Raw genomic sequence first — 26256 nt, 5'->3', positions numbered from 1 at the left:
TTAATTTTCGTCAAAAATGTTACTGATTAGAAAATTATGACCGTATTGGCCGTTATGTGATAAACGGCTCATTTTCCAGAAATATTTATCGAATTCATAAACGTGTTTTAATTTCCAGAAATTCTCACAACAATAACACGATTAAACATTTCACCCTAAAAATTCAAGTCTTTGAAGTTACACGGCAGAACAAAATTGCAAAGGGAAAACGTTTTGATGTTATATCTAATTTTAATGTTAATTTAATTTCCCGACCAGTCCTAATGAGATAAATTTAAGATAAAGCGACCCTTATACATATATAACATGACGTCATACGAATATTTTATCATAAAGGACTTACTATGGCACCCAAAATAATAGAAATTACATGTCAACTTTGCTCTTAGAGGACGTTGGCGGACAACTCTGACCTGTGATCTTTGGTAAGTGTGGTCTTATCCATAAGCTGTTGACGATTCTTGTTCAAATCTATGATAACAACTAAAAGTATGACACGATAAAAGTAAGAATCATAAACATCTTCTTAACGTTTTGTCAGTCCTCCTAATAGAATTATCATTATTTTAGTCGCTAGTTTAATAAAAAAATGTTAAACTACTGCACAATATTCTTACGTGCTCGTCATCCCATAGTCCAAGTAGAATACTAACCGTATGTTGTCATTTCAGCAACCGCAGCAAAGTGTGCTCGCCGTTGGGTTGTGCACATATCACCATTTTGCAGACGTGGGGCGGTCGACGGTGTTGCCAGGCTAACTCAGTGTTGCAGAGATTCACACTTAATTCGTTTTATGTTTTTATTTATAATGACATACATACATACATATGGTCACGTCTATATCCCTTGCGGGGTAGAGCCAACAGTCTTGAAAGACTGAATGGCCACGTTCAGCTATTTGGCTTAATGATAGAATTGAGATTCAACTAGTGACAGGTTATAGTCGCCTTTTATGACATCCATGGGAAAGAGATGGAGTGGTGCTATTATTTTTTGTATTGGTGCCGGGAACCACACGGCACACATTAAATGAATAAACGTTAAAGCTTTCCTATTTAATTTATGGTACAAAATCATAGCGAATCGCTATCGCATATTCACTTGATCCTAACTTTAGGCTTACTTCACATAACGCGGGCTGATATCATAACATCACAATTATCGCGCTGTCACAGTGCCGACCCTCATCACACACATCTGTGGTGGGATTAATCAGGAATTAACTTAATCTCAAGCGAACAAATCTGCTTTGTTGTAGGAAATCACTCGTGACGTTTTTATTTCACGTTTCAAACATGTCAACCCTATTGACGTTGGGTGTGGAAGCGTGTTGGATCAAATTGGTAGAGTTGAAAAAAAAAAAATGATTTCTGAGTATGTGTGCAACGTTGGGAATTAACCTTGGGACCAAACTTTTAAGCGAATCATTAGCGATATATATTTAATATAAATCTCAATAGATTTGGTAGTTTTCAATTGGCTCTATGTTATTCGTAACAGAAAAATGTAGGCATTTGTACGTACTATATATATATGCATTTGTAAAAAATTGTATTGAATTGAAATGATTATGTATGATGTTTCTAAAAGCGCTGGATAAATTAAAATGAAATTTTAAAGCGAAACGAATGAATTTTTTCGTGTCATCCATATGTTTGCATTAAAATATTGTTAAAACGGGTTAATGATGTTGATGATTATGCATATATACATACATATAATCACGTCAATATCTCTTGCGGGGTAGACAGAGACGACATTTTTTATTGACTAATAGGCCACGTTCAGCTGCTTGGCTTAATGATAGAATTGAGATTATGAATTATATAAAAAGCGTTACAACAACAGACTTTAAATCCATCCTTTTAAATTTCTTTATTATTTATTTATTTCATACGAGTAAGGTTTAAAAATGTTTTTACGTTTCAGCGCTCACTCGCCTCTCGTCTACGAGAAGTGATCAATGTGAAATAGATTCAGCCCATATATCTACATTTAGTTTAAAACGATTGATTTATTTGTGTCCCATTTCAATGTTTTTGTGGGCAAATTGAGATGGATTTAATGCTTATGGGAATGACAGCTTGTCATTTTTAAATGTGCAGTTTTGTTATTGACTTTGACCAAGACGGAAAACATACATGGCATGAACACAAATTTTCTAGAAGATAAATATTATATACGTACTCGTATATTTGAAAAGTCTACCTAATAATCTGCGTTACTTGAAATACCTAATATTAATCCAATTTCAATTTATATGTCTGCAACATTTAACATAAGGGCGTGCTGAATCGATCGACTTAAAAATCAAGTCACCAAAATGACATTAACTAAAAATACATACGTTTAGTAGGGTGAAAGACTGGACCATAATCTACAATTCCGTGGAACTTAGTAGGGAAAGAACTGAAAAAAACAAATAGACAAGGAGACCGTAAGAAGTAACTTGCCACTTAGTATTGTTATCTGCCTACTTAAAAAGCTTTCGGAATTACTTAAGAAGTTAAAGACGAATTGAGTTGAATTTAATTATTGATGTCTTTTCCCGCCTCCTTGTTTTTGTTCTATTGGTAATAATTAAAGCAAAGATCTAATTTTGAGAGCTGGACTATTTAAATATTACGTCATGATGTGATTCGGTCTATGTTGTGATTATTGTTGTCATTTTGTAATTATGAACTAGTTGTTAGAATATATTATGGGAATAATTTCATATTACCTAGCTATTTTTATATGTACGGACACGTTACTTGTTGGGGCAATGTATAGGGCGAGTTGGTTCAGGAGTATATCGAAGGCACTAAGCTAACGGGTAGATAATCAATGCTCGACCAGGTAAAGGTGAGCCTTTATTTGGTCGAGTCAAACTAAATCGTTTACGATTACAGCAACAAACTTGCAACAACAATTAATAAAGGATTGTAAAGAAAAGTACAATAGATGTTCATATCCACCGAACAGTGCAAGAACTGAAGAGATCAAAGCTTTGAAACTAGCAGCTGAAAATGCAATGAGTTTTGCCATGATCTCTGACGAGGAAAAGAGAGAGGACATTTAAAAACCTCTCCCACTTAATGGGTTCTCAACCGCAGAAACAGCTGAATTAAATATACACTTGCTACGGGTTCATAAAACTCGGACGCATATTGGGGCCACAGTTTCAGTTTAAAATAATTAAAAGCTGGGCGAATGCAAATAATAAAAGCATAAATTTTGAAAATATACTTTATACTTAAGAATGTAAAGTATAATTTGATGTGAAAATAATGTTGCCTGCTGTCTATAACAAATCGCGTGCATTTGACGACAAAAAGTTCCGAGGTCTAATGGAATCAGTGCAATTACTTTTTCTTGTTTTATGACTTTGTAATGACTGTTGTTTCGGATTTAGTTCATTTTAATGATTATTGCGATATTTATGCTATGGATTCTATTTTGAAATGTTTCGCGGCAATTTCAGATTTTTCACAAATTCGTTGCATTTTTAGTTGGATTTTTTTATATAATTCTTGATCTACCTTTGCAATTAATAGGTACTTCGGATTGTTCACACATTTATTTTTTTGCAGACGGTCCCATCTTTTAAGATGGTAATTGTTTTTAAATTACTGACGATGAAATAATTATATATTTATCGTATAAATTCACACGTCACAACATAATAATTATTTTTTAAAGTTATTAAAATATATTAATAATTTTATTTCGCTTTTTTAGTAGCCGCATTTTTACAATCGTCATTACGTTTACGCACAATTTAAATTTGAGCGGTTGTAATGAATATCGCTCCTGAGCTAAATGTATTCTGCGCCAATACACCGGACTTTATTATTTTTTTGTGTACCTATGTTTCCCAATTTAATTATATATTGTAATGGATATTATTAATATTTTGTCTTCTGAGCGATGAGCTTAAATTTCATTTCATCTTGTTGAACGTGGTCTTCGAGTTTTTTTTTTCATTATAAGTCTATCCTGTAAGATATAAAAAAAAAATCATTTTTGTCTGTATATTATTTGTTTAATATAATTTATGAAATTTGGTAAGTTTGAGTTAGTAACTTTTTGCGAAAGCACTTCAGTATAATACTTATTACTTTCGCAAAGTTCTATGTTTGAACCTTTTCTAGGATTAATTTCGGTCTGTCATTTGCGTTAGAGGTCAGACAGTTGTCATTATATAAACAAAGATAGATTTCGTTTTTATAAAATAAAGATAACATTGAGATAATACGAAATTATACATTTAGTATTACAAAACTGCAAGCTGTGAATAGTACCCGCTTAGTTTTTTGCCTTCAGAAATACGCTAATATTATAACGACTATCTAGTCGGGCCGCGTAGTTCTCGGCACTCTAAAAGTAGGACCACTCCATTACCAATGGGTCTATCCATCTTATCTTTCCCATGGATATAGTAACAGGTGATTAGGGAAATACGTAGGCATTCATCTAGTGCAGCTTTTACCATGATCTAATATGGTTACCTTGTAAAGGTTTCGGAGGTCAGACATGAGTCGGTCGAAATGCGCACCCGGGGTTCTTCTCAATGATTTAACCAGTATTAAGGCCAGGAAAAAGAAGAAGAGTTCATAACGATAATGCCGTAAGCTCAAATGAATAAATTTTTTTTTCCAAAATCCGTCTTCTATAAACACCAAAAAGATAAAAATAATACATACATATGGTCACGTCTATATCCCTTGCGGGGTAGACAGAGCCAACAGTCTTGCAAGGACTGAATGGCTACGTTCAACTATTTGGCTAAATGATAGTATTCAAATAGTGACAGGTTGCTAGCCCATCGCCTAAAAAAGAATCCCAAGTTGGTAAGCCTATCCCTTAGTCGCCTTTTACGACATCCATGGGAAAGAGATGGTTTGGGCCTATTCTTTTTTGTATTGGTGCCGGGAACCATACGGCACATAAAAATAATTGAAAATTGTATTAACAATAAGTCGTACCTAGGCGATTAGTGGGTTGGTTAATCTGATATGACCTATTTACATCAATTCTGGAGTCGGTGCCTGCTAAAAAACTAATAGTTAGATTTTAAATATCGGAGCATAAAATACGGTCGAATTGAGGCCCTCCTCCTTTTTTGAAGTCGGTTAGTAAAGTAGTTGTCTTACATAAAGAAATTCACAACATTTCGCGAAAATTCGTATCTATCCCAACGTCGGCCGGTCAGATAAAGTTATCTGCGCGCCAGCTCTTCTTGATAACACGGAAATACCCGACTCACCAAATGTGCGGAACATGGTGGTCTTATTACTTGTTTTGCCTTTATGGGTAATATACCAAAATCTTCTAACAACACTATACGGATCACTGTTCTTTTGTTGTATAGCTTGATTGAACCGAAACTTTTCGAGGGTATCACTACACATATTTATAATCACGTCTATAATCCTTGCGAGGTAGACAGAGGTGACGGTCTTGAAAAAACTGTTAGGTCACGTTCAGGTGTATTGTTTAATGATGAAATTGAGATTCAAATGGTGAGAGATTGATAGCCCATTGCCTACGAGATGTTGTAGTCGTCGTTATACGACATCCTAGGGAAAGAGATGTAGTGGTCCTATTCCAAAGTGCTAGAAACCACACGACATTATCAGCACATGTTGCCTATCGCACGTGGGTGACTTTTGCCCTTTTTCATATTCTAGTATACGTTGTGTTTCTTTTTGTTACGAGTATTTCTTAGGAGACAGATTATAAATGTAAATGAATCTACACATAAATTTAAAACTTCGTGTTTTAATTTTTTTTGTCAATATTATTAGCCACGGGTCAGCGTATGGAAATAATCAAATCATCATGTTCATAACACCTCACTTTAAGAGGGAGGGTCAGAATCGAATTGTGAAGGTAATTAACGAAACCACATCGAATCGAAAGCATGCAATCGACACATAATACTCGTATTCATTACGAATCGAATGGGGCATTTCACTACTTAACGCATCGACTGCGCCATTTAATTCACTAGGGACTATTCTCAGAATTACACTTTTCATACCGCTGTACGAAAGAGGTATTGTGTTTTCACGGTCTTTGTGATTACTTTTCATATAAATATATACAACTCTTTCCGGGAAGGATAGGCAGAGACATCCTTCCGCTTGCCACGATACTTGTATACTTCTTTCAGTTCATTTATATTTCGGTACATTTATATTTCTCTTCATGAAAGATGACATGACCTTAATACCAAAACATTTATTTTATTATTTTTTATTATTAACTTCAGCTGAATAGGTAAATTATGATTGAGGTTCCGATTTAGACAGGTTGCTAGCCAGTCGCCTAAAAGAAAAATCCCAAATGTACGAGTACATTTATAAGCGTTTCGCTTGATTGACTTTTACAATTTACGCGGAGAGGAGCAGCACGCGCTATTTATTCTTCGCTGGAATACCAGAATGAAAGCATGCACTAAACGAATGTGCCTATTTCCTTACTCGCCTTTTACAACATCTACGGAAAAGAGATGGGAGTAATAATAATCACACCTTAGTGTCTCAGTTTATAAATTTTCAAATTAACACTTCCAAATTCAAACATTTAAAACACAAACTGAATTAAGCCGCCCAATTGCCGATGTAACCTTTAGCTGTTAATTTTCTGTGAACATTTCCTAGTTATTTCCACATACTGAAATAGTCCCCTTTACGACTCAACGAAATGTAGGAGAGATATTCGCGAGCATTCCTCACTAATTGCTTCCAGCCCTCAATATGCACCGGCACGCAAAAAGAGACAAATTAATATAAAAGTGATGAATATTGATGTCAGGATCCGGTAGACATGCCACTTTTTGTTATGTTTTTGTGCTATCGGTAAAACTTGACCTAAATTTTGAGTGTTAAGTTTTGTGGCGTTATAATACCAACACTACCAACAGTTAAAAAGAATAAACAAGAGACTAAGGAATCCCTTATTCATATTTAAGTCTTTTTATCAAGCAACTTAACATAAATTATTTTATAAAAAATTTGGATTTGGAAAACTCATATGTGACTATAGACCTTAAATTTCTACACCTTAAAATTATAGTTCATAGTCATAAGTCTTAGAGAAAACGTCATATTGGATGGCTTAGTGATGGAATGGAAATTCAAAGATACTAAAGAGAGAGAGAGAGGGAGAGAGAATGACATAAATAAATAAAAATAATCCCAAATTACCAACGTGGGAAGAGATGCAGTAAACGTTTCTAAATACCTAATAACTTAATTTGTAAAACATTAATAACTATTCAAAACATCTATTCATATATCACGTATCTCCGTGAAAGATGTTGACTGCCTATCACTCTGAGAAAAAGTCTTTACGTATGTCAGTACATATCTACGTCTTATTTCCCAGTGAAGTAAATATGCCAAAAATACTTCGTATGTATGTAAAAATAGTATGAGTACCTACTTCAAAATAAATTTTAATAATCCCAAGAGTTGCCAAGATAATTTCCGTAAGTATAAAATCTCTTTGGTGTATTTTTTCCTTCACAAGTGGGTAGCCGCTGATATTTGAGGGTTACAGATCAAAGGTACGCAGATCCGTCATTCCGGTCACGTCGGTCTCCACTTATCGCGAGTTGCTCCCGTAAAATAAAATGAATTACAGGCCAAGTACAACTTATCTTGAGGAGACCAACGTACGAGTGTCTTGATAAAATAATAGCTATTTTAGCTTTTTGGCGGGATTTGTTTCATGTAGGAAGTTTGAGAATCGTAGATTTTATCAACTTGCAATTCATTGAAAATATATAATGAAATAAAATAAAAAGCGTTTATTTTATCAGAAATATTTGACAATTCTCTAGCTATAAAAATAAAAACAAAACTAAATACAACTAATAATGATCAATTTCCGGAAGTCTGTGCGGCATAGAACCTTCCCCAATTTTTTTCATCTTTCTCTACTGTTTGGCAAATTTATACAACTTATCTGCTCCATACCTTATCTTGAAAATATATACATAGTTAACCTATATCATTATAACTTCTATAATGTATGTAATATGGTTCACTAACTAATATGATTTTCGACTAGTGGTCTCAATCAAGGGTTTGCGCTCTCAGAATTAAGCGGTAGGTAGTTGGAACAATCATATCTAAATTTCAATTTAAATTTAATATATACAATCCTTTACGGGATTGACAAACCAAATACAAGACAATAAATAAGTACGAACGAAGACCATGTTCAGCTTTATGATCAAATTGAAATTGAAATTGAGATTTCAATTTCATGAGGACTAAACACCAAAGATTCTTTTAATATTAGGAATAAGTAGAAGGTTAGTGACTGTCTAATCTCGGTATTGATGTAGAAAATATGTATTAAAACAATAATATTTTTATACAACAAAATAAATTATACTTTCACAATATCGTAATGCATTAACAAAAGGGACAATGAACTACTCCAATTCAATATTTTTAGAACAAAGACATTTGTTAGTTGAATAAAATCTTGCATGGTCAACGAACCTTCACAAACCTATTTTTGAACCTTTTGTTAAGAGAAAAAAGTAAAATTATGTTTCTGTACGGATTCTTCAACGTTAAACGAGTAAATAATTAAGTCGATGTTATAGGAAACAGTACTCTGTGTTTAACTGCTGATATTCACAGTAAAGTTAAAATATAGTAAGTAAAGGTAATGTTACATAGAGTTTGATAGCTAAAGTTGTCATAAGTATCCTTTGGAGATGGAATGCAAGGAGTTTGCGGAGTCCATTTTTCATTTAACAAAAGAATTCTTAGACTTTCAATTGATCTTTTATGATCTACGCGAATAGAGGCTTTTAACTTGAAAATGTTTACTCAATCAGATCCAGTATGAACTTGGCTCTCATAAACGGTTGTAAACGATAGACGGGAGGTAGCTTCGTGTAACTCGACTTTCTTTTCCACTCGTTTTTAAGGCTAAAAGACCATCTAAGACCTACAGAAAGGTAAAGAACAGGACAAATGGAACTAAATCAGAATTGTGATATTACTTTTAAAAATATTACTTTGAAGTCGGTGGCTTCACAATCATATACTTTTAAAATATCCAATTAAAAACCTAAGATAACCTAATATGAAGTAAGAAAAACATGAAGTATGTCTAAATTCAGTTGCACTTACAAGTACATTTCAAGCAATATGCAAACCAGGCGACATTCCTTGCATGTTCGTTGTGTCTTTATTTAGCGTTGAAAGTATAAGTAATGTGTTCCGTGTCGAGCCAACTGGTAGTAGGTTGTTTATACGCATTTGCGACACGACGCAATACGATACGGCGCGACAAGATGCGACTCGACGAATATTTTTAACTTGACGATTCCTTACTCCGGGAAAGAGGCGTGATTTTATGTATGTACATATGTATGTATGTACGATTCCTTACTCTATTTCGACTTAAATTTGGAACTTAAAAAATCCGATGTAGACTTGTTCCGAATCTTACCAAATGTATCGATTCTAACATAAATTATCATTAACAATCAATACAGTCTTGCTTTACTGAGGAATAACTGACTGTCAAACAACGTATAGCTTCACGTAGCAAAGGTATATTTTAAATTCTTTGGCATAAATGAAATGGAAATATTTAAATATGACACTTACAGATATTTATTGGGAATTGTATGGGAGCAGTTCTCAGGAGAACTAAATTAAATATTTTCTTTTTTCTCTTTGTTTAACGTGAAGCTGTGGGCAAAATCTTTCAAACCCTAATGTCTAGAGCATGTCACTGGATGTTTTTTGTCTATTCTAAATTTAATATCGACTGAAATACAGTCATGAAACGCAGGCTGCTTTACATTTTCATACAAACTATCGGATCGGAATAAATGACCTCGTATCGAGTCGTGTCGTGTCACAAAACTTTCTAGATTTTTTTATGGAACATGAGCTGAATGTAGAGGACAAACAAATGATAAATGGAATTCTAGATTCGTTTTTAAGGTTTTCTAAACAAAGGGTAAAAGTGGAATATTTTCAGTAAATATTCGTCTGTTTTAACGTCATATGGTTCAATCTCTTGGGGTTATATTTAAGACATTTGAATTTCACAAAGTGGGGTTTTCACAGACCAGCTAGACAGATTTGATGCATTTAAAAGTTAAATTTGGGGCAGGATGGGGATGTTTTTTTAATAATCTTCAAACAAAAGTGTTTTATTAAATCAATCAACTAATCAAGTCATTTAGTAATCATTAAAATAACTTAGATTTTGGCGGTGTATTGTATTATTTAAAAGTTATTTTTGTGGGAACCCCTAGCCACTGCAGGCAAAGTTTTTGCTGCGTTCAACTTTCTTATTAAATATTCGGTTTGAAACTTCTCCCAGTTAATGGAATTTTAACCGCCGCAATGATTAAGTTGCCGAAGACTGCCTCATTCATGCCTTCATAGTTGAAGTTTCCGAAATTTGAATAAAAAGTGAAATAATGATCGTGGAGAGTGTCCGTGCATTGCAAATTACTTTTATACCTGATTTTAAATATTAGTTTTGGGGTTAAAATTTTTGCTTTAGGTACGCTTTAGATTCTCGTTTGAAAGTAGACATTTATGTTCTTTTTCAAGATCTAGTTATAGACCTTTAAAAACAATTGTTATACAAAACGTTTTAATAACATAAATTTTATAGTTTGGTGATATCTCAGCCTTTAAAGCCTTATCCCGTTATATTATCGGTTATCTCGTTGCCATTGTACCTAGGCCAGTCCTCGTAGACTCGTAGCATGGCTCGTGCGAACAATTATCGCTATATCATTTCACGTCATAATAAAAAGCGAAACAGCATGCCTTTTCCCTGAAAATGCCTTTTCTTCCCTACCAGACTAATGAGATTGTAGTTAATGAAAGTGCGACTATTCCCTAAGTCGCCTTTTACGACATCCATGGGTAAGAGATGGAGTGCTCTTAAAAATAAGAGCACTCCATCTCTTACCCATGGATGTGATTTTAGACTGCTAGGTACCCCACGGCGCACGGTGGATAAAATTTAGAGAAAACTATTGTAAATTCACTTCGTAAAATTCTTTAAGAAAAAGTAACTCGAAATTCATGCACAAAAGCAAAAAAGTCCGTGCTCCAAAACTGCTTTTGACGCGACCGCATCTATAATTTAATTTCATCTTATCTCTAAAGACTCTATGTTGCAGCTGGTAGTAGTGATAAAACTCCAACAAATGGTCATAATTCTAATACCAAAGTGCTCGACTCTTGTATAAGAACGGTGCTTTGGGAAACCGTGTTTCTCCACGGAGATAAGCGCTTGATCCTTGAAAGTTTTCGAGCATCTGTTTTGTCAACAACGGATCAATTTGGATAAGAAGATCTCCTACTTACGATAAAATACGTTTTATTACTAAAGCAACATGAGTGGGAGACAAACACAAATAAATCAAGTGTTAGATGTTGGGTAAATAAGCGATATATATGGGCAACGTTTACATAGGAATGGATTGGCAGCCGTCTGTTACTGTGCTATTTTGATTGAACCACTGTTTCTAGGGGTCTCAAATTTTATATGTTACTATCAAATATATATTCTACACCGTGTGGTTCCCGACATTTTAAAATAGAACCATTTTTTCCACCTTTTTCCCATGGATATCGTAAAATGCGACTAAGGGATAGGCTAATATACTTGGAATTTTTCTTTTAGGCGACGGGCTAGCAATCTGTCACCTTTCATCTGTCAACCTTTGAATCTCAATTCTATCATTAAGCTGTTCAGCTAAAGGTGGCCTTTCAGTCTTTGCTAGACTTTTAGCTAGTTTACCTCGTAAGGAATGAAGACGTGATTATATTATGTAAGTATGTGTGTACATATTCCATGTAGTATTGATAACGTAAAAAACATAAGTAATGTGATGTGTGTCTGATTCTCTTCCCACGCAGATATTAAAAGTCAATAAAAGAGAGAGGCTTATATTTTAAGGATGCTTATCCTAAGCTAGCTGCCACTATATTTGAATCTGTGAAATTCTATCACCCAACCATTGTACACTCGCCGAGTGTTACGAGTATTTTTTTAACGTTTGGTTATTTCTATCCAGTAAGGAATGCACTTTACAATTATGCTTGGCCATATGATGAATTATGATAAGCCAAGCTTTATTTTTATCCGCAAAATTATTTTTACAATTGAATGTAATATAATATTGCTGTATTTATGATTTCATGATTTTTTTATTAGTAATAAATTCGTTTAATTTGTTCAAAATTAAAACAACACTGTAATGTACAATGTAAAACATTATTTCAAAGGAAATTCAATTTTATAACCCGATGAAAAGACTTCAGAAGATTCTTACAACAGAATTTGTATTGAATAATATTGTATTACACCACACAATCTTGGACATGGTTCAACATAAGGATTTATCCACATTGTTATCGAAAAATCTTTCAAAGGTAAGTAGTATGAAGCGAAAATACGTTGAAAAATACTATTACTTCTTAATTAAAAAAAAATAAAATAGAATTTGCAGCGGGTAGGTTTTAGTATTGCACAATTCATTACATATATTTTTTTTTGTTTTATTATAATTTCTGATAATATTAGTACATTTTTCTTATTAAATTTTGGATAAGGATAATTTGCCTTCCAACTCACGTGATGGTAAGAGACGACGGAAACGAAGATGTTACATGTCTATATTGTCTATCCAAGAGATACTCATTTATTATACTTTTACTATAATGTTTGATGCCCCCGTGTCAAAAAGAAAAATACAGTTTGTCACATTACATATATTTTTAGTAAGTTGCAAAAAAATAAACTAAACTGAATTAATAGTTACGTTTGGTAAAGTCAAAATAAAGTTTTTTTTATCTCATTTGTGTTAACGTACCCTTACTCCTTTGTTATACTAAGGTATATCCCGACAACATTATTTTAAGCCGGGCTTATACCGTCCCTAGGCCTTTGCTGAACAATGATTTATCGACTTCTTGGGACGTATTTACTCCGCACTTTGTAAACTCCGCCTTACTTATAGCCTTTGGAAAAATATTTGTGTGCATATTAAATTTTTTGTGACATATCTCCATGTAGCTTCGAGTGTTCGTGAACTACATACTGTATTTTTTTGTATATTTAAAAATATACTTTTAGAAAAATGTTGTACAAACGGTTTATGTTCAAAGTATTTGCCTTTTTATTTTCATTCATCACATGTTAAAATGCTTCGTAGAGAAAAAAAAAACATAATTGTGGCAAAAATTAAACTTTAAGTGGCATTAGTTGCATCTCATCATCATTAGAAAAGTGCTCGAGCATTTTCTGAAACTGTTCTTTTTACTCAAAGTATTTCCTTTAATTTAATTTTATTTCCTGTATTTTAACCACAGTTTGCATGTAAGTATTCTGTTATAACACTCTCCAAATCACGTGTACAAAACTAGCATAGGCTAAGCTGAACACAGCTTCACACCCGGATATCTATGACATGATATCAAAATTTATTTGTTGGTGAAAACGTTTTGGCGAAATATGATACATATACAAAATGTTGTTGCGAATGACGTACACTCGTGATTTATCGGGGTTCGTGAATATATTACAGCCCAAAACTTTGGGAACGAAAGATAAATAGTTTCTCAGTCATTGTGATAGATAATAAAACAATTGAGATGAAATTTCGTCTAATAACGAAGCCTTAACAGTCTTTTCAAGACTGTTGGTTCTGTCTACCCCAAAAGGGAAAAAGACGTGATTGTATGTATATATTAACTTCATAACCCTAGACGAACGTATCTTGATCAAATTAAGGACGTCCTGGTAAAGGGTCAGGTCAAAAGTACCCGAAACCGCCGAGCTTGTATGAAGAGAGTTATGAATGTGGACGAAGCGAAAGAAGTATGCAGAGATCGTGGCAAGTGGAAAGAGGTAGTCTCTGCCTACCCCTCCGGGAAAGAGGCGTGATTTTATGTATGTATGTATGTATGTAACCCAGGGATTAACTCTAAAGGGATATAGACAGATAAATATCACGACTTTATAACTTACGAGGTAAACAGAATCATTAGTTGTAAGTCCGGAAGACAGTGTGGTAATGTTTATTATTGCAAACGATCCAGAATGTGAAGTCTGGTTTTAAAACAAAACGTCTCTCGTCTGACCTCCGTGACCCCATTAGTAGAAGAACCTCAGCTTCTATCATGGTTAAAATTGCTTTAAAATACATCAAGTTTAAGATAAAAATAATTTATTTTCGAAAAAAATGAGCAATTATGTAAAATTACAGATCCTTATACTAAACATACGTAGATGTATTATTCATACAAGATTATTAAATCACATCCGTTGGTCTCGTTAATTTGTGACAGTTGGAAATCAGAAAAACGGCGTATGAATAGTGGAAACAAAAAGATTCATTACGTCTGCCTCGTACTAATGAATGACGTCATTATCTCTAGGGGTTCTAGAATGGTTACGGTTTTTCCGAAGATCTCTTTACACCTACAGATTAACGCGACGTGATCTAAAAGTACATACAAACATACATATAATCACGTCCATATGCCTTGCGGGATATACAGAGCCAACGGTCTTAAAAAGGTTGGCAGACCACGTTAAACGGTACGGCTTAATGATGGAATTGAGATTCAACTAGGTAGTGACAGATTGCTAGCCCATCGCCTACAAGCTAAATCCCAATTTTATAAGCTTTTTCCTTAGTCGTCTTTTACGACATCGGAAAACATATAGAGTGGTTCTATTCTAAAGTGTCGGGAACCACACGGCATCTAAAAATACCTATTTAATTTATCCTAGTGACGAAAATAATAGGGTGTTTATGTATTCATTCCACGTTCAGTATTTCCTCAGTGTGAAAAGGCCTTTATTCTGACTGACGTGGACAACACCTATGACCGATGACAAATGATGCGAGGACGACACTAAAATTTTATATGACGCAGCAAATATAAAGAACCCACACGCAATTTTATACGCAAGAAGTATTTTACGAAAATACCTTATTTTTTTATAATATCCTATCTGATATGTATAAAGCTGAGCGAGGCTTTTCAGGCTCTGTCTATTCCGTAAGGAGTAAAGACTTGTTTGTATTTGAGCTATGTGGCTTCCTAATTTCTATAAAGGTTTAAGCCAAATAGCTGAACGTGGCCATTCAGTCCTTTCAAGACTGTTGGCTCTGCCTACCCCACAAGGGATATAGACGTGAACATATGTATGTATGTATGTTTAAGGAGTCGATGTACAAATTGTTAAAATATAATGTATGCGAAAAAGTCGTCAAAGTTAAAAAATCCTTTGGTACTCATATTTTCTGTTTTAAAATCACTTTTCGAGATGCTTACAAAAATCTATGTTTGTCCTACCACCATCAAATTAACTCATTCTGAACAAAATTTAAAAATTTTAACCATGTCCATTCTATACTTTCTTAAAAACTACTCCGTTCTTATAAATTCAATACCGCCTGTTTAAAACAAATGAAAGAATTCGGGCGCATATCGATACCGATGCTGGCATAACTTACATGCATATTGCAGACTTATGAATATATTCTCAGAGAACACCTCTCCCCACTAACCTACATTTCCCACTCAGATCACGTTACTTTCGCCTGATATTTGCGTATTGTGATTTGTTGGCGCGTTTTTCACCTGTCACATATCAAATATCCCACCACACATGGGAGGATAGGAACAAATTATACAAAAAAATATTCACTTATTTACTTAAATCGCAATTTTTTATAATTCTCGTACCGTTCTAGTGCCGTGTGGTAGATAGATATTAAAATATTTTTTTGTAATATTTCTATTTTTTATATATAAACTAACTGACCCGGCTGAAACGTAGTTTATAAATAATTTCTAGTTAAAAAAAAATGTTAAGCGTGGACAACTCCTATATCTAAGGGGTTTGAAAAATAGATGAGAATCGGTCAAGCCGTTCCGGAGGAGTACGGGAACGAACATTGCGACACGAGAATATTATACATACATACATATGGTCACGTCTATATCACTTGCGGGGAAGACAGAGACTGAATGGCCACGTTCAGCTATTTGGCTTAATGATAGAATTGAGATTCAAATAGTGACAGATTGCTAAACGAACGCCAAAAACAGAATCCTAAGTTTGTAAGCCTATCCCTTAGTCGCCTATTACGGCATCCATTGGAAAGGGATGGAGTGGTCCTATTCTTTTTTGTATTGGTGCCGGGAACCACACGGCACAAAAGGTACAAAAACTTATTACATTTTTCTGATTAATCACACTTAATTATAATCAAACTTTGACTATATCTGTGCAGTTGTTTGTTAAAATATTCGCATTAATTTATTTTATTAGGTCAGAGCATTCGCTGCGTACATCACGGCTGTTATCACAATTTCAATAGCAATATTATGCATCGCTTGTTGATCGGACATTTTGGCACACAATACCTAGTACGTAACGAACTCAATTATGTGGTAGAATCGATGTGAACATTGGCATTTGTTTTAAAATGTGGTGTTAATCCAGCCAGTTATCAACAATAGATTTATAAACTTTATTCTAAATTCAAAATTTTTATTTTTGTTTTTACATAAATAGCTAGAACAAAGAAATAGAAATATTTAAACTTCCGTATAATATTTGGTTGTCTCTTTCATCTTTACATATTGCCAGTTTCACAGTAATGCTTCGAGGACCGGTTTATTATCGGTCTAAAATTTCACATATAATTCCGCTAATACAGAGTAATAACTAAACACAAAATTAGTAAATCAATCAAAACATAAAAAAAAAAACGAATGAATATTGGTCTGCGCCTAGTTTAATAAAACATGTTTCAAAAAAATAAATTACCATCATGAAATTTGTGACAAAATGCCCAATCAAACATACAAGTCAACGCAATTTGAACATTAATTCCGCAAACTCCACAAAATATAACCAAAACGGGAGGCGAACTGGTCGCAGGCGAAATAACTGTTTGTCGGATGAAATCACGAATTACACGAACATTCGGATGCTTTTAGAACTTTTCAAACGCTGTTGTGGTTAACCGTTACAGTACTTTACGTATTACTTTGCCTTTTAATCATAGACTTAAGAACGAATGGACGTGGCGTGCTAAAAAAGGAGATTCTTGTACTAGGTACAGCAATTGAAAGTAAACTATATAACTTAACTAACATATTGAATCTGTATTAAGTAGTAGTAAGAAATTTTGTTGATTAAGCATTAGGTATTTATTTTGCAAAGCTGTTTGTTATTCTTGCTCTTAAAATCCTTCCTTACCACTCGTTTACGCCATCGTATTATTTATCTTAAAGCCACTTTTAAAAGCGTTACAACGTAACACCTCGTATGCTGCCTGCTTTAAAATATTAATTAAGGATGACCTCAAACACCATACCCCTCTATACATTATCTGACATCTACGTTCCCAACCACAGGAAGGAGACCGGGATAAAATTCGCGAGACCGCAGTCTAACTTAAGTTATGAATTGGTAAAAGGTCTAACTAGTCAAGCGGTTTGCCCAAGTTTACAGGGATCGTGGGGAAATATTGAAATCACCCGGGCTCCGTATCCTTTGACCTTTGGAAAAATAGTTGCGAACAGTAGGGTTTTATAAAGCTTCCAAAATATGTTTGCTATTTTTAACGGGTTCCTAGCTTTGTTGTGTGTATGTGTAATAAACGTTTAAGGCCTGTATACTAGAAAATAACTTTTGTGTATCATATAACTAGGTTTTTGTTTCTTTTTATTAGCCTTTCCTTAAGTAGCCTTTTACGATATCCATGAGAAAGAGAGGTAGTAATCCTATTCTAAAGTGTCAGGAACCACACGGCACAATTAATACGGTACTTACAAAGTTTTCTGATTAAATTCGGAGTCTAGCGTGTAGGGCTCTCCAATCCCCGACAAGATTTCAATAATCTGCCAAAAGGTCGATAAAACCCCACTTGAGCTTAGAGTGTAATCAAAACAAATCAATTAAGTAGATTTGGCTACCATAATATTGATTGTTTGGGGATAGATCAATTTTAACTCTCATTTTGTTTTAGCGTAATCCTTCTAAGTATGAAAATTGTTATCCTGTGTTGTCTATTAAACTTACCTTTTTTTTATAAAACAGAACGTCAAACGTAATGATGTTGTCATGTAGTTTTTCGTAAAGATTGAATCAGTCACAATACATTTTTGCACCTTTCCACAATTTGTTTGACTCAATATTCCTAGCAATTACCCAAGAAACCTCATCATCTTTCCATGTGGTCCAAAATCGAACCGGATACTGCAGTTTACTATGGACACTCGGTCGGGTGCCGAGAACAATAAACATTCTTTACAATTTTGCACGAAATTGAACAAGCAATAGAAGATTTTTACAATTGAAAATATTGTTGAAATATCGAATGAAAAATCAAAATGGCTCCTACTAAAGAACAATTACAACTTCTCTCTGTGTTGGAAGATACGGCTAATCTATTAAAAAAAACGCAAATAAATTTGAAGAAATGTCCCAAGGCCCGTCTAACTAAAGGTTACGTAGAAGCGCGTATATTAATAATAGAGGATTATTGGAGGATTTATTTCTTTCCTTAGTGCATAATAACAACTCGTTAAGTGATGTTCAGAAAATGCACTATTTGAAAACTAGTATCAAGGGAGAAGCCGAGTCAATTTTGAAACATATTCAAATAACATCGTGCAATTATTTACATGCGTGGAATATATTGAAAACAAGGTATGGAAATAAACGATTAATTTTGAACTGTACTATGAAAAGATTATTTAATGTTAAGAAAATTAATGCTCCATCAGCTGTTCAGTTAAAACAATTAGTTGACACCACAAGCGAATGTCTGAACAATTTAAAGAATTTGGATGTCAATACTAGCTCATGGGATCCAATAATTATTTACCTTCTGGTACAGAAATTGGACTCAGAAACGCACAAAAGTTGGGAAGAACACGCATACAAAGACGAAGCTGAAGATTTACCTACATGGTTAGAATTCAAAAAGTTTTTGGAATCAAGGTTTCGTACGTTGGAGCTTATTACAAACAATAATAGTACACGAGAAGTTAAATCTATTAAAGAAAGATCTTTCCATACTGCCACTGTCGAACCTGCAACAAAAAGAACGTGTGTTAGGTGCAAAGACACACACACCTTGTGTCATTGCAAGGATTTCATAAAAATGGAACCAACAGAACGAAGAGAGTTTGTGAAGACAAATGATTTATGTTTCAACTGCTTAGTACCAGGGCATTCAGCATTAAAATGTAGGTTACCTGTGTCCTGTAGAATATGTCGAAGACGTCATCATTCTCTGCTACATATCAACAAGTCGGAAGAATCGTCGGCCACCCCAAGCACCTCTCAACAACCGTCGGTTTCAACACATGTAGTAGAAGAAGAACAAGTAGAAGTCAACACAATGATAGCGTCACATCTCAGTGCTAAGCAGCATATAGCGTTACTAGCGACGGCGGTTGTACAAGCAAGAAGCGAGCATGGATACACAGTGCCTCTGCGCGCGCTAGTAGACCCAGGTTCCGAAGCAGCATTTATAAGCGAGAAAGCGGCTCAATTATTAAAGCTCGAAAGACAATCAGTTAAGGGAAGTGCTACGGGAGTAGGAGGTACAAGAGTTATGTTCAAGCATGTGGTACAGCTCAATATAAGTTCACGGTGGGATCAAAACTTTAGAATGCCAATTCAAGCCTACGTGATGTCGAAACCACTTACCACAAGTATACCTTCTGAAACAATACAACCAAGAAACTGGCCTCATATCGCGGGTCTTAATCTTGCTGATCCTGATTATTATACACCTGGTTCTGTAGATCTACTCCTTGGCGTCAAAGAATACGTGCATATTATTGAAGAAGGTCTAATTAAAGGACCAATCGGCACACCTATTGCACAGAAAACCAGTCTTGGATGGATTTTACTGGGAGATAACGATAAGAAATCTCAAAGAACAACGTTCTTAGTAACGCATCAACAGGTTGATGTTGAAGATATGCTGAAAGTTTTATGGGAAATAGACACTGAAAAAGAAAGAAAATTAACAAAAGAAGAACAACTTTGTGAAGAGATTTATGAGAAAACAACTACCAGAAACGAAGAGGGTAGATATATTGTAAAGCTACCATTTAAAACAGACAATCCTAAATCTCCAGAAGGGAAAACCAGGGATATTGCTGTCCAGAGATTAAAATACTTAGAAAGAAAATTTAAGAGATCCCCAGACTTGAAAAGAGAATACACAAAGGTTATTAATGAATACATAGATAAGGAATACATGGAGATGATACCTGAGAAGGAAAGAGAAACAAAAAAGAGTGTCTACTTACCACATCACGCTGTTATTCGTCAGGATAAAGAATCTTTTCGCACACGAATAGTGTTTGATGCATCTTGTAAAGGAGTGAATAACATTTCCTTAAATGATGAACTCCATGTAGGACCTCAATTGCAAGAAGACCTAAGAAATCTTTTGATGCGATGGCGAATGAAACCTGTGTGCTTTGTTGCAGATATACAAAAAATGTATTTTCAAGTGTTTGTGACCAAGGGTGACTCTGATTACCAACGAGTCCTTTGGAGAACAAATGATACTGATGAATTTGAAGAGTATCGGCTACTCAGAGTCAGTTTTGGAACAGCATCAGCACCATATTTGGCGGTGAAGACACTTCAGAGAGTGGCAAATGATGAAGGGAATGATAAAGCACTTGCAATTAGAACCATACACGAAGATTTCTACATGGATGACATGCTTTCAGGAGCAGATACGGTTGAAGAGGCAATAACATTAGCCAGAGATGTCACAAACATATTACAAAGAGGTGGATTTGTTTTAACCAAATGGTCATCCAATGATGTACAGTTTATGAAGTCTATTGATGAAAACAAGAGATCAGCAAGTGCACAGGTAGACTTAAATCTAAATGGTACTATAAAAACACTGGGCATCATATGGAATCTAAGAACTGATACTTTTGAATACAAGTTTACTTTACCAGAAAATACCAAATCTATAACTAAACGTGGAATTTTATCAGATTTGCAAAAGCTCTTTGACCCTCTTGGTTGGGTTGCCCCTAGTATTGTAAACGCAAAAATATTAGTACAAAAGCTATGGTTAGAAAAGGTAAATTGGGATGATGAAATAAGTAAGCCTTTAGCAGAAGAATGGAGAGAAATTAGATCAGATTTTAATAACATAAACCAAATAAAAATCGAGAGATGGTTTGGCACAACTAGTGCTGACAAAGATACAATACAGATTCATGCTTTTAGTGATGCTTCAATGCGTGCTTATGGGGCTGCTGTTTATTTGAGAATTGTATGTAACGATGGTAAAGTAAAAACAAAACTTATAGCCGCTAGAACCAAAGTAGCACCATTGAAAACAATTTCATTGCCAAGGTTAGAGCTTTGTGGTGCTCTTCTTTTGTCCAGACTCATGAAACAAATCGGACAAGCTATGAGAATACCTAAATCGCAGATGTACGCTTGGACCGATGCTCAAATTGTTTTAGCATGGTTATGTGGAGAACCTAATCGTTGGAAACCTTTCGTAGCAAATAGAGTTGTTGAAATCTTGGACAATTTGAACAATGAACACTGGAATCACGTACAATCACATGAAAATCCTGCCGACTTAGTATCTCGAGGAGTCTTGCTCTTGGAACTAAAGGATTGTGAATTGTGGTGGTCAGGACCCAAATGGTTATCTGAAACAGAAATAAATATAAGAGAAAAGAACATAATTACAACAGATATTGATATGAAAACAAAGCAAGTTAATACTTACCTTAATACAGAAGATTTGCAAGAAAAGAAAGATAGCATAATTTTACAATTTGAACAATTTGATGACTTAACTGAATTAATAAAGGGGATAACGTACTGTAAAAGGTTTCTCAATTATAAGAAAAATTTTAGAGATTTACAACAGAATGAAATTACTACCCTAGAACTAGAACAATCATTGAACATTTGTATAAAACTTATACAAAAAGAAGAATACACAGATGAAATAAGTAGATTAAAGCTAAATAAGCAAGTTAAGAAAGGAAGTTCTATTAGAACACTCAATCCGTATTTAGATGATAATAATATACTTAGGGTGGGCGGTCGTCTCAGACATACGAACTTGCCTAATGATAAGAAGCATCCAATTATTCTCGGAAACAAAAATATATTAACAAAGTTTATTGTTGCTGATGCACATAAGAAAACCTTGCATGGTGGTGTAGAGTTGATGCTTGCTTATATAAGAAGTAAATATTGGATTATAAGAGTGAAGTCTGTAGTCAGAAAACATATACATAAATGTCTACTGTGTATGAAACTAAGAGCCAAAACAAAAGCACAGATAATGGGAGACTTACCTGAACAAAGAGTAACTCCGACTAGACCTTTCTTGCACAGCGGGGTAGACTTTGCAGGTCCATTTACGATTTTGATGTCGAAAGGTAGAGGAAACAGAACTACGAAAGCTTATGTTGCGATATTTGTATGCATGTCTACTAAAGCGATTCACATAGAGTTAGTTAGTGACCTTTCTACGGAAGCATTTTTGGGGGCTTTTCGACGTTTTGTTGCTCGAAGAGGAAAGTGTAGTCACATCTGGAGTGATCAAGGTCGCAATTTTGTTGGTGCTAGTAAGGAGCTTATAGATGCCTGGAACAAGACACTTATACAGTCCACTCGAGAAATCGCAAGTATTTTACTTACCGAAGGCACCCAATGGCATTTCATTCCTGCATATAGCCCAACATTCGGCGGCCTGTGGGAGTCCGGTGTAAAGTCCATAAAGTATCACCTGCAAAGAATACTAATTACCAACCTTACCTATGAGGAGATGACGACAATCTTGTGCCAGGTGGAGGCCTGTTTGAACTCACGTCCACTATGTCCTGTAGATAGCGCTGATCCAGATAATTTAGATATACTTACACCAGGACATTTCTTGATTGGAGAATCACCCATCGTTGTACCTTCGCCTGACTTAAAAAATGTCAAAATACATACCTTGTCACGTTGGCAGCATACTCAAAAGCTCATGAATGATTTCTGGCGCCGCTGGCAAGATGAATATTTGAATCGATTACAACAACGCCCGAAGTGGCATAAAATAGAAGAAGAATTTAAAGTAGGAGACATTGTTCTCATAAAAACTGATAATTTACCGCCTGGGAAGTGGTCATTAGGAAGAATTGTTGACAAGCATCCGGGAGATGACGGTTATACAAGAGTTTATTCTATAAAGAGTGGTAACACTATTACTAAAATAACTGTTACTAAACTGTGTGCTTTACCTATTGATTCTTCTTAATTTGTTTACAGTTTTAGTCTTGCTAGCCCACAAAGTTATTTTGATTTTAATTTTTTTATGTTTGCATCTTAACAACAACTATTTTATTTTGCGTTTGTATAAGTAATACTTGCTATTGAATTATAAAAGGACCTGAAGTCCTTTTGGTGGGCGGCATGTTGTCTATTAAACTTACCTTTTTTTTATAAAACAGAACGTCAAACGTAATGATGTTGTCATGTAGTTTTTCGTAAAGATTGAATCAGTCACAATACATTTTTGCACCTTTCCACAATTTGTTTGACTCAATATTCCTAGCAATTACCCAAGAAACCTCATCATCTTTCCATCCTGGTTTTATTATCTCTGATGTAGGTACTCATACGACTATCACCACGATCCAGAGGTGAGTTATACACACATATAAGCATGTAATCACGTCTATATCCTGCGTTGTAGACAGAGCAAACAGTCTTGAAAAGACTGAAATATTTTTCCCAGAGGGAATCCTCTTTCCACTTGCCACGATCTCTGCGTACTTCTTTCGCTTGATCCCAATTCATTATTCTCTTCATTCAAGTTCGGTGGTTTCGGATACTTTTGACCAGACCTTTTGTCAAGACGTCCTTTTTATTATAAAATATAAGTAGTTTAAAAACTCGAAGTTACTAAGAAGGCTTATCTGTGAATTTGTTCTTGTTGTGAGAGTTATGAATTTGAATGAAGCGAAAAAAGTATGCAGAGATCGTGGCGAGTGGAAAGATGTAGTCTCAGCCTACCTTTCCGGGAAAAGGCATGTAATGTATGTACTCGTATGAACCCTTATAATATACTTGTTTCACTCAAATGATTTGTGATTTCGGGTGCATTAGAATGTTGGGATTTTAATAAGATTTCTTTATTTAAAAAAATATTTAGGTACCTATATAGATAAAATGATAAGGTAACAAAAATTTGTTTTTATGTCATATGTATTTTATTTTTAAATTTAATTTGGTCATTTTATGCAAAGGATTAGAATATCACATAAGATAAGCTTTGAAAAATCATCAAAAAATTTGTGATTAGGTATGTCAAAAAATTATAACATTATTATTCAAAACTAGCTGTGCCCGCGACTTCGTCCGCGTGGAATTGTTATTTTGAGCATCATTGAAGCCCTCAAGGATGAATAATTTTCCCCGTTTTTTTTCACATAGTCCATTTTTTGTTTTCTCGTTAAAGTTGCAGCGTGATGTTATATAGCCTAAAGCCTTCCTCGATAAATGGTCTATTCAACGCAAAAATAATTTTTCATTTCGAATCAGTAGTTCCTAAGATTAGCGCGTTCAAACAAACAAACTCTTCATCTTTATAATATTATTAGTATAGATTATGCAAAAAAATTGATGTACCTACGTGAGTGCTTGTTTGAGGATGCTATTCAATCACGCAAATTCTATTGGATGGATTTTGATGAAACTTACGTACACGGGAAGAATAATGCCTGGAATAGAACATAGTTATTTTTCTTACAAAGCAAAGCTCGGAAGCGCAGCTGTTAAAAAACGAATAAATTCTAAAGACAAAAAAAGGAAATTATAATAATGGAAAGTTAAAGTACCTATCTCTTTGTTTACAACATTTGCTGTCTTGCCCATTGGAGACATCACAAATTAACTGTCACAGCTGGTGACCCGCGAGCAAGCGACGTAGAGCTGTCCGTGTGAGAAGCAAATCATCCTGAGGTCGACTCCGGCTGCTCCAAGTGTTTGACCTTGTGATTTGTTAATTGTCATCGCGAAACATATAGCCATTGGAAACTGTACACGCTTTAATTGAAATGGAAAGTTGTTGAGAATGAGGGGAATGCGCGGTATAAAAACAATTTCACCAGCTGCACAACCAGTAAGAATTTTAGCTTCTATTATAATGTTATGAAGCGACACCACTTTAAGGCAGTCTCATTACAAAATGGAATGTCTACTTTTAGTGCAATTGTATGCGCGGGCAGTCCAGATGCCGAAAGTGAATTAAGGAACTCTACCGAATAAGTACCGATGCTGCAAGCATCGGTACTATCTAATTTTGCCAGCGGCTACAATCGCGTTATTTCTTAAATTCTCGTGGCGCCATCTCGTATCGGATGGTCAAAAAATAAATATCTAAACCACGGGAACTAAATCAATGGTGAAATGGTAAGTACTGGCGTTACTACATGTGTGTTATTCCTGCTAATCTTGAGGAGCATGGCAACCGTCGCCGATGCGGGGCGCGTCAAACTACCTACATAAAAAAAAATTCTTCTCAAAGATGTGGTGAAACGGTAAGTGCTGGCGAAACTAAATCAATGAATAAAAGAAGTTTTAATTATATAATTAATTAAAAATTTTGCCAGCGGCTACAATTGTGTTATTTCTTAAATTCTGATGAGGCGCCATCTCGTATCGGGTGGGCAAAAAATAAATATCTAAACCACGGGAACTAAATAAATAAACAAAGCATAATGAATTTAATCAATAAAATGCTATTTTTTTAATCATAATAAATATGATAATTAATTATTTATAGCTTTTTATATCGATTCAAAAATGACGAAATTCCATACAAACTTGCACCCCCTATTTCATCCCTTTGGGATAGAATTTCAGGATAAAAAGTGGCCTATATTCTAATCCAGGTTACTAACTATATCTGTGCCGAATTTCGTTCAGATCCGTTCGGTAGATTTTGCGTGATGCGCGTACAAACATACAGACAGACAGACGGACAGACAGACAGACAGACAAAAATTCTAAAAAAAATTGTTTTGGCTTCTATCGACCCTAAAAAGACCCCTTATAATATTTTTTCTTAAATATCTTCAATGTACAGACAATGTTCAGTTACAGTTTTATTATATGTATGGATTTTTTATTTTTTCTTAAATATCTTCAATGTACAGACAATGT

General features: G+C 34.6%; 1 protein-coding gene across 1 annotated transcript; it reads left to right on the top strand.

The window, feature by feature from the left end:
• The first annotated feature begins 18628 nt into the window (after positions 1 to 18628).
• LOC132901873 (uncharacterized) lies at positions 18629 to 23684 on the top strand. The gene has a single exon (XM_060944882.1). The coding sequence runs from the start codon at positions 18629 to 18631 to the stop codon at positions 23345 to 23347; it is 4719 nt and encodes a 1572-aa protein (XP_060800865.1). The 3' UTR covers positions 23348 to 23684.
• Positions 23685 to 26256: the final 2572 nt, after the last annotated feature.

Source organism: Amyelois transitella, chromosome 6, assembly GCF_032362555.1.
Source record: "Amyelois transitella isolate CPQ chromosome 6, ilAmyTran1.1, whole genome shotgun sequence".
Classification (NCBI taxonomy): Eukaryota; Metazoa; Arthropoda; class Insecta; order Lepidoptera; family Pyralidae; genus Amyelois; species Amyelois transitella.
This window is presented reverse-complemented; position numbering and strand designations above follow the sequence as displayed.